The sequence below is a fragment of the Hypomesus transpacificus genome, chromosome 23 (assembly GCF_021917145.1).
Source record: "Hypomesus transpacificus isolate Combined female chromosome 23, fHypTra1, whole genome shotgun sequence".
Taxonomy (NCBI): Eukaryota; Metazoa; Chordata; class Actinopteri; order Osmeriformes; family Osmeridae; genus Hypomesus; species Hypomesus transpacificus.
The window spans coordinates 4,133,761-4,147,925 of NC_061082.1; the positions used below are offsets into that span (position 1 = coordinate 4,133,761).

The 14,165-nt window shown below is 44.3% G+C and overlaps 2 protein-coding genes across 4 annotated transcripts; both read right to left on the bottom strand.

Moving 5' to 3' along the window:
* Nucleotides 1–304: 304 nt before the first annotated feature.
* Nucleotides 305–4,323, bottom strand: LOC124484946 (interferon alpha/beta receptor 2-like). 2 transcript variants are annotated; one of them, XM_047046089.1, is made up of 7 exons: nucleotides 4,107–4,265; nucleotides 3,309–3,438; nucleotides 2,855–3,030; nucleotides 2,387–2,535; nucleotides 1,274–1,433; nucleotides 845–960; nucleotides 305–739 (listed from the first exon to the last, which is right to left on the bottom strand). In XM_047046089.1, exons 1-7 carry the CDS (start codon nucleotides 4,168–4,170, stop codon nucleotides 545–547), a joined length of 990 nt encoding a protein of 329 aa, XP_046902045.1. In that variant the 5' UTR covers nucleotides 4,171–4,265; the 3' UTR covers nucleotides 305–544. The 2 variants fall into 2 exon arrangements, with proteins under 2 accessions (XP_046902045.1, XP_046902046.1); XM_047046090.1 differs by lacking the exon at nucleotides 3,309–3,438 and having other exon boundaries at nucleotides 4,107–4,323.
* A 1,746-nt stretch (nucleotides 4,324–6,069) lies between these two features.
* LOC124484944 (interleukin-22 receptor subunit alpha-1-like) lies at nucleotides 6,070–13,998 on the bottom strand. Of its 2 annotated transcripts, none has more exons than XM_047046087.1 (8): nucleotides 13,555–13,998; nucleotides 12,952–13,112; nucleotides 12,649–12,778; nucleotides 11,884–12,059; nucleotides 11,332–11,480; nucleotides 10,589–10,748; nucleotides 10,372–10,484; nucleotides 6,070–8,099 (listed from the first exon to the last, which is right to left on the bottom strand). In XM_047046087.1, the coding sequence occupies exons 2-8, from the start codon at nucleotides 12,995–12,997 to the stop codon at nucleotides 7,188–7,190; spliced, it is 1,686 nt and encodes a 561-aa protein (XP_046902043.1). In that variant the 5' UTR covers nucleotides 12,998–13,112; nucleotides 13,555–13,998; the 3' UTR covers nucleotides 6,070–7,187. The 2 variants fall into 2 exon arrangements, with proteins under 2 accessions (XP_046902043.1, XP_046902042.1); XM_047046086.1 differs by having other exon boundaries at nucleotides 11,884–12,062; nucleotides 13,555–13,997.
* Nucleotides 13,999–14,165: the final 167 nt, after the last annotated feature.

Genomic DNA, 14,165 nt, shown 5'->3' on the forward strand with positions numbered 1-14,165 from the left:
GCTAGATGGGGGATGCATTTCAGGGCAGGGCTTTAGAAATGAAGCGAAATCATCACACTCAATCAAATTCCAGAACCATGATTTCTTGACTTTTTCAATGTGTATGTGTTTCGTATGTGTTTGTGTTAGAACAGTCTGAATTATTTCCTTTACGGCATCTCACACTACTGGGAATGGGATCATGCCTCATATCTGATCTTCAATTAGGATTAAATATGAACCGCTAAACATTGTGTGAATAACGCCAATTGGCACAGGGCTTCCTGGATAAATTACCATATTTTGCTCATATGATTATGTCCTTGACCGTTTTTATTCAGGATAAATGATTATATATTCAATATAAACAATAGTTTTTAGTTCAACAAATTATTGAGGAGACCTGAATCTCATGAATGTCACAGCTTCACAAATACACAAGATTAAAATACTCGGTAAGCACACTAACATACAAATAGTTTGGCACAATAATTCCTTGCTCCATTCAGTACTATAGGATTCCTGTTCAGCCAGTAACCGACTGTCCACCGAGGACTCTGGCAGTTTATTCTGATGAGATCACTCGTCCATAGCCTTCATCCTCCTCCTCTTCCTCCCCAGGGCTGGTCTTCTGCAGCGGCACTTTGTCTCGGAGGACCCAACCCCATTCAGAGCATCCTGGAGAAAGGACTGAGATTTGGCTGTAGACTTCCAGCTGCTGCTGTTGGTGTGAGTTCCAACCAATAAGAGGGATGGACGACTGGGTAACGAGAGAGAGAGAGACAGAGAGACAAAAAGAAATATAGAATGTGAAAAAAACAAAAAACAAAACGTAGTACGTGGAAGGGTGCTGGTGGTATAGTACCAGAGTTTTGGGGAGAGGTTTAGCCAGGCAGAGCAGGTGACCCGTGTACACCACTGCTCCTGTGAAGAGCGCCCCCAGGAGGCAGAACACAGACAGCACGCCCAGGAACATGGGCACTGAGGAACGGAGAGTTTGGATGTTTTATTGTACTTATACTGTTGATCCCAAAATGTCAAATTACATTTTGATCTATTTAACAGTTTTATTTGAAATTCAAATAGTGCAATTATAAAGTACAGCTAAAACTCAGCAATCAGAAGTGCGTGGTTTTAACAGTATTCCGGTGGTCACAGTCATTCACCAGGCGCAGTGCAAAATAACCACAACTATACTGTGCGACAATCTCAACTACAATATGACATGGTTCAGTGCAAACAAAAACAACATCATCATTTCTTAAGCATGTCTTGGTCTAGTCTCCGGGTGTACCGTAGCTGGAGGCGGGGGGACTGGTGAAGACGCAGTGGGGCTCGGAGGGCATTACGTGGGGGTTCAGGACGGACGAGGCCACAGCCGTCAAGCAGTACTCCGCTCCAGGCTCCAGGTAATCAATCACAGTTTCCTTAGTGGACACAACCCAGAGACTGAACTGGAAGACAGCAGGAAACACAGTTAGAATGTATATATATATATATATATATATGGAGGAGTCAGGTGGCTGAGCGGTTAGGGAATCGGGCCAGTAATCAGAAGGTTGCCAGTTCGATTCCCGGCCGTGGTATACGTTGTGTCCTTGGGAAAGGCATTTCATCCTACTTGCCTCGGGGAGAACGTCCCTGTAAGTCACTCTGGATAAGAGCGTCTGCTACATGACTAAATGTAAAGGTAAGTATCGATTTGTGTTCCCCCGGCGTGTACTCACTGCCCCCATTTCAGTATCTCACTCTTTTCAAAAAGGCAATAATCATTCAGTCACTTTTTCTTTTCTAAATAAAGTTATTATGATTGTTCTTGTTTTGTTCACTGTACTCCTAGACCAAATAACCGTCAGGCTCTCTGTAAACCAAAGCCCCATATTGTGGCTGATCAGGGATGATTCCCGCCTCCTGAATGTGTGTTGGAGATCTTCAGAGCCTGGGTGTTTCCTCAAACACATGCGGCGCGTGAAAGGATAGTGTGGGCATAACCACACAGGCTACACACACAAAGTAAACACGACAGATAGAAAAATGTTGATGATTTCATTTGGATAACATGCAAATGTCAGACATATTTCTCAGTTGGCGTTCCACATTGCTTTTTAGGTAATGTTCTATGAAATGTGTGGGTTTGCTTGACTAATACCAAATTTCTTCACGTAACTTATAGGTTTGGGCCTCTGTATACAGGAAGACCTCTCTAGAAAGCCACCTAAAGTGTATGTTATACAAGTGGATAAAAGAACGGTGGATAAAGCAAAACAGAAAAAGCCGAAATAAACAGAAAAGTGTTAAAATCCAGACATTCTCTTCACAGTCAGAATCAGAGTAAACAAACTTGGCCAGAATCCCAAACTTGGCTACTCTGAGGTGGGCTGGGTCAGCCTTGACCCCTGATCCTTACCTGGGAGCCGTCCCTAGTCTTCTGCACCTGACAAGTGAAATCCCTGTAGAGAAAGGACAGCTGGCGCCCCCTATCTGCAGGAGGAGTGAGCTTCAGAAGCAGGCAGTTCCCACAGCCAGACACAGCAACCCCGGGAGGCCCCACAACCGCTGGAGGGGAGAGAGAGTGAGCTGTAAAGGTCATCCTAACCAGTGGATTCTTCAAGTAACATTTGTAGCAACTTTACTTGAGTCCTCCTCCAATACTACTTTACAAAACAGCAATACCTGTATTAACCGCCTTGTATCTAAATGTATTAATTACATACAATGGAAGAACATGGCAGGTCTTACATGGTATCAGGTCATTAATTGATCCCACGGTGGATTTTCAAAGGATGTCAATCATATTATCTTTGAAACACAATATTCAGCAGTCCCTGTACTCAATGAACTGCAGTAACAGAAAACCAAGATGTATTAGTCTCACTTTCAGTCAGAGGGTGAAAGAGAGAAGAGAGGGTCCAGTTGGAGGTCTTAGTGGGTGTGAAGGCCTGGACACGGGCCTGGTAGTACCCCAGAGGATCCTTGAAGGCTTTCGTCAGGTTGCATGTCTGGCTGATCCTCAACAACTCACAACCTTTCACTGGCTTCCACAAATTTCTCCTGTGGGGAATTAGAGAGAGAGGGGGGGGGGGGGTAGAAAGTGAAAGAAAGAAAGAGAAAGAAAGGAGGGTTGGTTTGTGAAGACTCTGATCAAACAGAGATAAGCAAAGCCGTATTTAAAACGATAAGTGTTCCAGCTGAGTTCAGAAAGGAAAGTGCTTAGTCGGCATCTTCAGAGTCCAGTGTGGCAGAAAGGAAAGCTGTGAGAGGACCAGAATGAGTCAGCAAGCATACCTGAGATGCAGGCTGTGCACTCTGAACGGAGTCAGCAAGCATACCTGAGATGCAGGCTGTGCACTCTGAACTGAGCATGGGCTGGCGCGTCCACACCTGGAAGCCAGGTGAGATTGTGTTCCAGGTTGAAAGACAGAATGGACACATTGATAGGGGCTGGGAGAATGCACTCACCTAGAGAAAGGATAGAATGAATGAGAGGGGGAGATGGAGATAAGGGTAGCGGATAGAGGAAAGGAGAGAATTAGAAGCAAGGTGAGGTCATGAAATAAGGAGATAAACATTGTAAGCAGAGGAAACACCAACCAAGTGACTTAAGCCATTTACAAATATCAGATCAACATTTAGCAGTACATTTTATCAAGGAATATTTCATAAATCTACATGAACAGGTACACAATGTAGACACGATGCAAAGTCGTAACACGATAGGTTCAGGCGATGATAGAGAAAATCAGATAAGTCTCAAGTCTAACTAGGTGGAGATAAGGAGGACGACTACAGCTGACGCTATAACATCACCATTTCTACACTAGTTTCTATGAACACATCATTACAATCATTTTCAAATGTATATTGCATTAAATAATTAGTAGAATTGTAATAAAGTAGAATTCAACATAATTTCTCAACACACAAATCACACAATTGAACCAATGCTTTTCTTCTAACACACCCTTTTACCGAATGCAGCTCTAAAGACTGTATGCATACCACTGCTCCCCTAACCAAAACAGGGCCCCTACCCCTACTTTCGCCCCTAAAGAATCTGTACAAGTGACGGCTGTTTCCCCGAATATGAAGCCAACTCCCTGTCTTTAAAACCTCAGAAATGACCATACCGCAGGTCAGGAGCAGAGGAATCCACAGGCCGCTGGCCCAGACCGGGCCCAGGTAGGTCGTCATGGTGCAGCAAGATCTGGCTGAAAGCTGTTATCAGAGGTATCCTTTGTCGTGATGTTGTTGTACAGTCAGGGCTAAGTTTCATTTTCCTCAGAAGTCCCACCCAGGTTCTCTGCCCCTAAACTTACACACAGGATTCCAGAACCGTGCAATAACTCTTCAACACTCACCGGACTGACACGTGAATACATGGGATTTCCAAAGAAGATGGACTTTGCCTTTTTAAAATTTAGGATGGCCTTTTTGGATGTCCTGTTTGTGTTTGTGAGTATGTTGGTCGAGTGTATCTGTGTTCCTGTGTGTGCTTCATAAGCTCAAAATAAGGCAATAAAATAGATTAATAGTCTAGTTTAAAACACTACATTATACACTGTTACAGAATACATTAAAGATTCATGTTATCTCAAATGTATTTTATTATAGGTTATTATTAAGGACCCAACTATATTTGTCATTGGCTTGGCATTACATAAACCTTTCAACAAATACAAATATTTTGCATTTACCCATATAAAAATTGGAACATCTGTAATGATTACAAAAGATGGTTTACTTAGTCTAAACACCCCAAAACAATATAGAAATATTTGACTATAGGGTACAGATCTAGTATTGAATGTGCACTGTTCAAATTAATATATACAGTATATTTATAATACAGTCATGGCCCTAAGTTTTGGCAATGACAAATGTTGTGTTTTGCAAAGTTTGCTGGCTCAGTATTTGAGGGGATATGTTTTCACGTTTCTATAGAATACTGAAATACAATAAGTCACATTTCATATTTTTTTAAGCTTTTTTGAGGCAAACATTTTCACAGCAGTCAATCTGCTCTTAAAATCCAATCAGAATGATAGAGGGATTTCATCTGGCTAGAACTAGTTCACACTTTCCCCTTTGCTGATGATATGACTTGCTGAAATTATGTTAGCAGGCATTTTATGCCAAGGCCCAGCAAGCTTTGCAAACACAAAATGTATGTCGCTCCCAATACTTTTGTCCACGGCTGTATACCTTCATTAGGAATAAGTATTTTGAACCTAATAATCAAATGTAAACAAATGTAACAATTTGACCTTTGATCTGATGAAATTGTAGCCTGGCTGCCAGCCCAACTTCTCCCCGCCCCCAAAAAAATTTGTTCGGGAAGTTGGGTCTGGAGGGTCTCGTATTGGGGACCAACTACAGAAAACCAGAATCTGGGCGAACCAATGAAATTGCCAGAGCGGGCTTTATACGATGATGGACAGATGATCAACAGTAACGTAATCACCCACGACACAAAAGAGCGCTTAAGTTGAATTCGTTTTGAACAAACATGGCTACCGCTGGAGATCTGGGATGTTATGATTCTGCCATCAAGTCTGTTTTAGAAGACATCGACAGCACATTAATTTTGAAAGAGGAACAGAGGGACACAATCAAAGCATTTGTCAATGGAAAATATGTTTTTGCCAGCTTTCCTACGGGATTCGGTAAAAGTTTAATTTATTAGCTGGCCCCGATGGTCGCGAAGAAGATGGGACACAATGAAAACCCAGTGGCCATTGTGGTTTCTCCTTTTCTTTTGTGGAGTTGTAATCCTAAACGGAGAACTTGTTTGTGTATGCATTGCCCTTTATTGTTTCGCTCAAAAAGGTTGACCGTGTGAACAAGTACTCCCCCTACCCTTAAATTAATTTTAGAACACCGGCAAAAATCGTTTGTATTCATTCTTCAAGCATACTTCAAGTCTGCTTGCGGTTTAGTAAGTAAAGATTTAGCTCCCTCTCAGTTTAGTTCTGTTGACAACAACTATGCGGCGCTTAACATACGTCACATACTCTGTTGCTCTGATTGGTTGTAGATCTATCCAATTGAGCGAAGAGGCATTTGTTTTCCAGGCTCGTTTGAAACACGCCTCGTAGTCAAAGCCCAACGGAGAGTTCTCAGACTCATATTCTGATTAGAATTATGAGTATGACAACGTCAGGCTAATGAAATTGCCCAACTTTTCACAAAACAAGCATTTCCACAATTTCAAAATTGTAATATGCAGTCCCATAAGTCCAAAGGCATATTTCATAATTATAACAACCATGTGCATCTAGATAAGTGACTAAATCCATATATCTTAACTAGCCAATCAGGACTCAAGATTGATGTCCAATAGGGTGTGCTAGAGCCCCTTGCATCACTCCAACACAAAAAACCCGACATGTATTAAAATAGTGATTTGGCTGAAATTTAACATTGGCAGTTAAGAAGTGAGTATACCTTGTTGCTGTTCCAAGAAACAGCAAGTATTTTCCTTATACCTCCACCCACGACTACAGTACTGCAGGTATCACACAACCTTTTAATACTGAGGTTGACACGTCAGTCACCACGTTCTCAACTAGTCCTTGCATGAGTCACATGGTACTGCACGATTAGACTCCCACAGCTTTGCGGGCAGCCTGTTTAACACTGACAGTTTTGACCTTGGTAATTGAGTGAGTATTTGTGTACTGAGGTTTTGGCAGCAGCATATCGTAACCATGGACATCACCAGAGCTTTGAATACTTTCAATACAAATGTGGCGCGGCCATCCGTACAACATCGAGCAAAATCAATGGCTTTGAAATATAAAAAGGAATGGGGTCAGATGGCTGAGCGGTTGGGGAATCGGGCTATTACTTAGAAGGTTGCCGGTTTAATTCCTGGCCGTGCCGAATGACATGTCTTTGGGCAACGCACTTCACCCAACTTGCCTCAGGGGGAATGTCCCTGTACTTACTGTAAGTTGCTCTGGATAAGAGCGTCTGCTAAATGACTAAATGTGAATGTATGAAATAACTTTTCACATAGCCCTTTCAGATACAGTATTAACAGAAAAGTTAAAAAAGGGCATGATCTTTGCTTGACCTTTGTGTGCTACTATTAAAATATATTATAACAACGCCCCATTATGAAATCAGTGTCGCTTATCTAGTGTCTGTAAAGGACATTCAATGTATTGTCAAACAGTCCTTTTGTTTATGACCTTTCTTGTGTGACCTTAACGCTTCATGTAACCATCGCACTCCTTCTGTTCCTCCTCTTCTGCCTCGACACAGTACCAGTCTCCTAAAGTCATGCTGCTTACGGCCGCCCCCTCCTCAATGACCCCCGGTTTGGGTTCAGCGCCCTCCTCCAGCCAGCGGCCCCCCAGCTTGACAGACAGCAGGTTGACATCCAGGCCGCTCTCCTCCTGTGGCTCGCCAGCTTCCACCGTCCCCCGGTCTGTCTCTGCCGCCCGCCGGGGCTTCAACCGGACATCCACACTCGGTGGGGGACACTGGGCCTCTTCTGGAGACTGACCCGTCCCTGAGAGAGGACAGGCGGGGAGCGGGCCGCCGCCGGACCGCGTGGGAGACGGCCTGTCGGGTGTGCCGGAAGACTGCATGTCGGGTGTGCCGGAAGACTTCCTGTCGGGTGTGCCGGAAGACGGCCTGTCGGGTGTGCCGGAAGACTGCATGTCGGGTGTGCCGGAAGACTGCCTGTCGGGTGTGCCAGGAGTTGGCCTGTCGGGTGTGCCGGCCGGCTCTGTTTGCCGCTCGGGGACGTCAGGCTGGTGACGGACACACTCTGGTTCAGTCGGTGCGTATGAGGACTGGCTGGTTTGGCCGGCCGTGGCACCAGGGATGGGGCAGGGCAGCAGTTGAGCACTGGAGGAAATCGAGGAGGAGGAGAGGGAGGAGGAGGAGGAAGAGAGGGGGTTTGTCATGGTTGAGGCGCTAGGCCTGACCTCGTAGTTCCCTCTCTTTCCCCCGCTGCCGTCCTCCCCCTCCCCCTCACTCTCCTCGCAGCTCTGACTGCTATCGTCTGTCTCAGCAGGAGGCGGAAGCAATGCCTCGACGTGCACGGTGGAGAACAGGGTTTCTGAGGACGGGTATGTCAGCAGCTGTTTCTCATGATGCTTTACATTGCTCTGGAGACAAAGAGGGAAAGACACATCGAAACCGTGAATGTAGTAGGCCGATGGACAACGCTTTAACTGGCCATGCTGTTGTGGAAAAAAACACCATACTGTAATTATGAAGATGGTTAATGATTATGGATTCAATGAAACTTGTGATCACCTTTGTAGTACATGCTATATTATTGGAAACCAGATGCAAAGCTGTTGGCTGATTATTGTTATCCCTAAACAATGGTAGGAGACATGAAGCCCAAAATATAAGGTTTAAATAATTAAAGGATGAATGGGGGAGAGGAGCATGTGTATGCTTTCATAAAGGACCAGGATGCATAGCTTAGTAACTTATGAGACATATTTGTGGCCTTACGCCCAGACGCCTAATGCAGCTGGCTGTTCAAGGTCAGAAAGAGCCTCATTTCAAGCAGTGTCTATGTAGGAAAGTACCTGTTTTGAATCCCCTGAGACAAGGGATCCGCTTTGTAAGATTACCTAATGTCTATGAAACCAACAAATATCGTACCATATTAACATACAATGGGGAGAAGACTATATAAGTTAAATTGTCCAGAGAAAACTTCAGTCTGATCCCAGGATCACGCTCACGTTCTATTGGCAATCTTTGTTACCTGAGAACCAATAAAACACTTTGCATCAACCCTGCTGAGTTCCAGTGCTGTTTTTACATCTTGAGAAATTGACTGAAGACGTAAAGAACTTTTGTTTCAACAATGCCAGCTCTTTAAACTTCGACACAAAAAAGGAACGCTTTAACAAAACACAGGCAGGGGCTTGGCACCTCGCCAGTCAGAAGCACTTCCTGATTTCCAGACAGAATGGTGTGAAAGAACGCAACAAAAACTTTGAAGCAGTTCTAACTTCCTGAAAACCGTCGCACGATGTGCATGCTTTTGCCCCACACGGGGGAAACCCGTCTGGGGACTGTGATGAACATTTTCCACTTTCCACCTAATCTGACAAATGGAGGGGCCTCATCTGATTTCATTAGCACAGTGATTATTACGCCCTCATATGCGACACCAAAAGGTCTCCAACATGGACCTGTAGCATGTGTAGGCAGCATGTGGTTTAGGCAGACACAAACCCAGGCGGCTAACTGTCGTTAGCTATCGTGAGAAGGTACTGTGTTGCTATGGAGGGGGTGGACTGGGAACTGGAACTCAGTTTATGGGATGGAATGTCACGTATTAATAATGACACATATTATGAATAATACGTGTGTTCAGCTGGGTGTGTTCACTTGCCATACAGTACAGACATGGGGCTTACGTTCTCACCACATGACTGTGGTGGGCAAAAGTGTATGATACAGGTACAAGATCATTAGATAAGAAGATGGATGGATAAGATAGATGGACAGATTGATATATAGATAGATGGTAGATGGATAAGAAAGATGGATGTACGGGTGGATATAGAGATAGATAGAGATAGATAGAGATAGATAGAGATAGATAGAGATAGATAGAGATAGATGAAATAGATGGATGGACAGATGGTAAATAGATAAGATCAACAGATAAATAGATGATAAGAAAGATGGATGTACAGATATATGGATGGACAGATGGAAGATAGATGAGTGAGATGGTTGGACAGATGGATGGATGGTAGATGGATAAGATAAGTGGATGGGTTAGGGTTAGATGAATAGATGGATAAAAGACAGACAGCGAGGCAGACAGAATTGTTTAAGAGAGATGCAGGTGGTAGATCAAGCTGTAGGCTGACTCCAGCAGGATGGTAAACAACCAGCCTTGGTGTTCTCTTTTAAAACCACAACGACACCACAGGAAGATACATCTGTAAAGTGTGTGTGTGTGAAATGTTCCACCTGCATGTCCTTCCTGTCTTCCACAGAGAATGCTTGTACATTCTTGTTCAAATGAAATACGTATGCAGGCTAAAGGTCTTTGCACACTGAGCCCAACATTTTCGTATGCGTTTTTTCGTAATCGTCAGCCTAAAAATTCGATGGCTCTAAATTATTAAAAAAACTCTCAAAATGCTGGCTATGGATGCGAAAAACGCAGAAAATCGAACCCAATCCTAATTTTTTCAAGTTTCGAAGGCAGTGTGTAAGCGCAACTGACATAACATGAGGTCGAATTTACTTTTTAACGTGCGAACATTTCGGACACACATTTCAAAGTGTGCAAAGGCCTTAAAGGTCTACGACTCCTTTGAGACCGTCAGTTCCTGTCAGCCTGTTTGTCACGCAGAAAGAAAAGAGGGCTAGGAAGAGGATGATGAGGATGCCTACCAGCAGCTGTGGCAGGCTGGTCTGCAGACAGAGCACTTCGGTGTGGACCAGCAGGATCACTACTACAACACCTACCACCACTAACCCACACAGCCCCACAGCAGCCTCCGTGTCTAGGAAAGAGAGGGAGTACACGTGATTAGAACGTGCATGCATGCAAACCCACCCCCCCTCCCCCCCCAACACACAAACACGCCATACACACCACTCTGCCTACCTGGGGTGTGTATGGCCAACGTGTGCGCACACTCCTGTGACCCGTAGACAGAGTCCCAGTGCTCCAAATTGTCAGCGATGCGGACCTTCACACAGTACTCTCTACCGGGCGCCAGGTCTGGCAGAATCACCTCCTTTAGGGACTTGGTTTTCCTTGAAAACTGGAAAGGGGGATACATGGAAGGGGTTAATCAAGCTTAGACACCTATAGGACCTGTACTTTGTACGAAATGTCTAAACCAAATACTAGAATATCTTAGAACCGAACACAGTCTCTGTGAAACGGACTTTCTCTTTGCCTATTTTTATCACAAAATCTAGGTAGTCATGTGTGTATCTAGTATAGGATATTATGTGTATTATGGGTTTAGTATACTGTATTGTTTATTATTTTGTATATCTAGGAGGTTTATTATATTATATGTTAGTGTATCATAGGTGTAACCTATGTTCTGTGTACTGATATGTCATGTAATGCCAGGTTGCTTTGCGTTGTCTTGTCCAAAGAATTTCAGGGCCCAGTCTGACCCTTAGTTTTTCTGTGCATCTGACAATAAAAGACTTGAACTTGTCTGTACACGTGTGCAGCGTTATGGTGGCTGATTGGGGAGAGAGGCAGCTGAAGGGGGGCACACTTGGTTCCTCACCTGGCCTGTAGGGCCACGGGGGGGGGGGGTGGGGGGGGAGTGGCATCGTCACCTGGCCTGTAGGGGAACGGGGGGGGGGGGGGGAGTGCTTCCTCACCTGGCCTGTCTCCATGCTGCTAAACGACACCTCGAGGGCGTAGCCAAGAGACTCGTACACGTCCTCCAGGCCGGCCACCGGAGGCTGCAGCCCCACACACAGGCCTCGTCCACAGGCTCGCAGGCTCACTATGGGGGGGTCCAGGTGGGCTGTGGGTCCACACACACAGACACAGACAGACACACACAGACTGAGTTATGAAAATAATGACACCCTGCTGCCACTGTAAGGAGGGCTTCTTTCCTGTCTGTCGCCCTGTTCCTGGGGATGAGAGTTTGAAGGGTAGCTAGCAAGTACAGTCGGGGCATCTACAGAACTTTTGAATTGAACTAGTAGGTCCAACGATTGTTGTCTTTTTTCGGCATGAGGAAATATCTATGACTGTATGTATTTGCCCAAATATTGTGTATGATATGAGTAGCCCAACAAACAAACAAATAATGTTCTCTCGCAGAATCTACTGTGTGGTTTATTATCCCACTAAAATACAGAAACACATGAACTGTGGAGGCTTCTTCTCGTCCGCATTGATGGTCCTGTTTGTGCACTCACTGTCCAGGATGGGCTTGAATCCGTCAGTAATGGCCTCGGGGGAGACCTGCTGGCCCAGCACCGCTTGGACCTTGCAGAAGTAGACCTCAGAGCGGTCTGGGAAGGATCCTGTCATGTTACACAGCAGGGTGTCCACCACATGCTCACATCCTGCCACAGGCTCCCAGGAGTTCCCCCTGCTGGACACAGGTAGAACACAGAGATAGGATAGTACTCAAGAATGTTTTTTTTTGGTTTGTTGTTGATAAAATGGAGAAAAACCACATCTGTTTTGTTTGTTTGTTTCAACTTGCTGAGTTGAATGGTTAATAACCTCTAGCTCTTGTTCTGACAAGTCCATTGCTTCTGTATTTGGATAATTACTCCATTAAGTACCTGACAGGGATTTCCTAAGGAAAGGTGAGTATATAGATTGATGTGCTCGGCAGAAACTGCTTTATAGGGAGTGACTCATGTTTTACCCTTCAGCTATAGAAGAGAGGGACACATGCACAAACAAACACACTCTTTGTATCTCACACGCATGAATCATTTTTCTATCTGTCTCACACAAACACACATACTATCTCTCTCTCTGTGTTTCACACAAACACACATACTATCTCTCTCTCTGTGTCTCACACAAACACACATACTATCTCTCTCTGTGTCTCACACAAACACACAAACCATCTTTCTCTGTGTCTCACACAAACACACAAACCATCTTTCTCTGTGCCTCACACAAACACACTCTCACAGTGTCACACACACACACACACTCACTTTAAGGAGGCGACGGACACATTGTAGTACACATCTTTGGGAGATGCAGGGCCGGGCTGCCAGGTTAGAAGGTGAACAAAATGGTTGGAGGAGAGGTTCACCTTCAAGGGGGCAGGAACCTCACACATCACTGTGTGGTAGAAAACAATGGAATATAGAGGAGAGAATAATATAACCTTTTGAGACGAGATTAGACTGATCCTTTTAAATAAAACTATTACATCTACTAAAATAGCTGGATGGTATGTTTGTTATGTATTTTTTACTTCAAAGAACAGCTGTAGAGAACGTCAAAATCCAAACCTAGATGAGCCTGAAGTATCCAGGGTAGCATTAACAGAGGAGTCATGACATCGCTGCCCTACTGTCAGTGGCCAGACATTCCCTCTGGCATTACTGAAGTCGGTTACATTCACTTTTGCATTCACGAGCCATCTTCCCATTGTGTTAGGACTAGACTAAAACTGGACAGAAGACGTTTTTAGAACAATTTTAGATAAATCGTAATTAGCATCCATACAAGAAATGTTTCCTTTTGAATAAATAAATACATCTCAGACGGTGTATAATATCGAAGTATTCATTAACTAGACTAACAAGCTTACTTAGCACTAATACGATGATAGCGTCTGGCTGTAGTAGTTCTCGTTTGTCTAGCTATCATGTAGTTAGCTAAATTCAATAACTGGCCTAGCTATCATGTAAGTTCAATCAGTAACTGGCCTAAAACAAAGCTTTCCTCAAGCTTAAAACCATCTTCAGACAAACCCAACCAACTTCCCACGCACAGGAAGCAATACGGTCTGGGTACTGTACCGAAAGCATGTGCCTGTCTTGAGATTTTACATTACTGTAGCAAGCCCGCCTAACAAGCTAGCGTTAAGTCAATTAAAAAACAAACCTTACCTGTAACCTGCGTTTGCTTTTATCTTCATTTGCTTTCCTCCTGGTAGTATGCAAGAGAATACTCTATAGCCCCCCTTAACTCGTCTTCATACAGTCCGTTGGCTAGTGTCACTTTCAGCCAACCTCGTCTCCGGGATTTCTGTTATGCTGGTTGAGACTGGAAATCACGTGACTGAAAGGATCAGTCCGACCAATTTTTGGGGGGTAAACATTCAGGATGCACGCGCAATGTGGCTGCAGAAAACCGGGAAAGGATAGCAATTAAAACGGCCACACGGATCATACAAATAGTTATATTTAAAAAGACCAAAAAAGTCGAGGAAGACAGCCCTTAAGAGAGGAAGCGATTCCCCATTAATCTGTCGCATCAGAATTTTGATTTGGGTCACGAAAGTCTTGAAATTTGAGTGAGAATGTCGCCCGGTATAGACCTGTACTTCACTCCATTCTACACCAGAAACGTCAGAGAGGACTGCCTATCGTAGATACGAGGCTGCTGAAGATAGCTAGCATCTCGGATATGTTAATCATTTGCCTGAGAAAGCGACCTCTGTTAGCCAGGCTAGTTTTGCCCGATCACTTGGTCAGGCTATTTAAAGGTATCGGGGTCA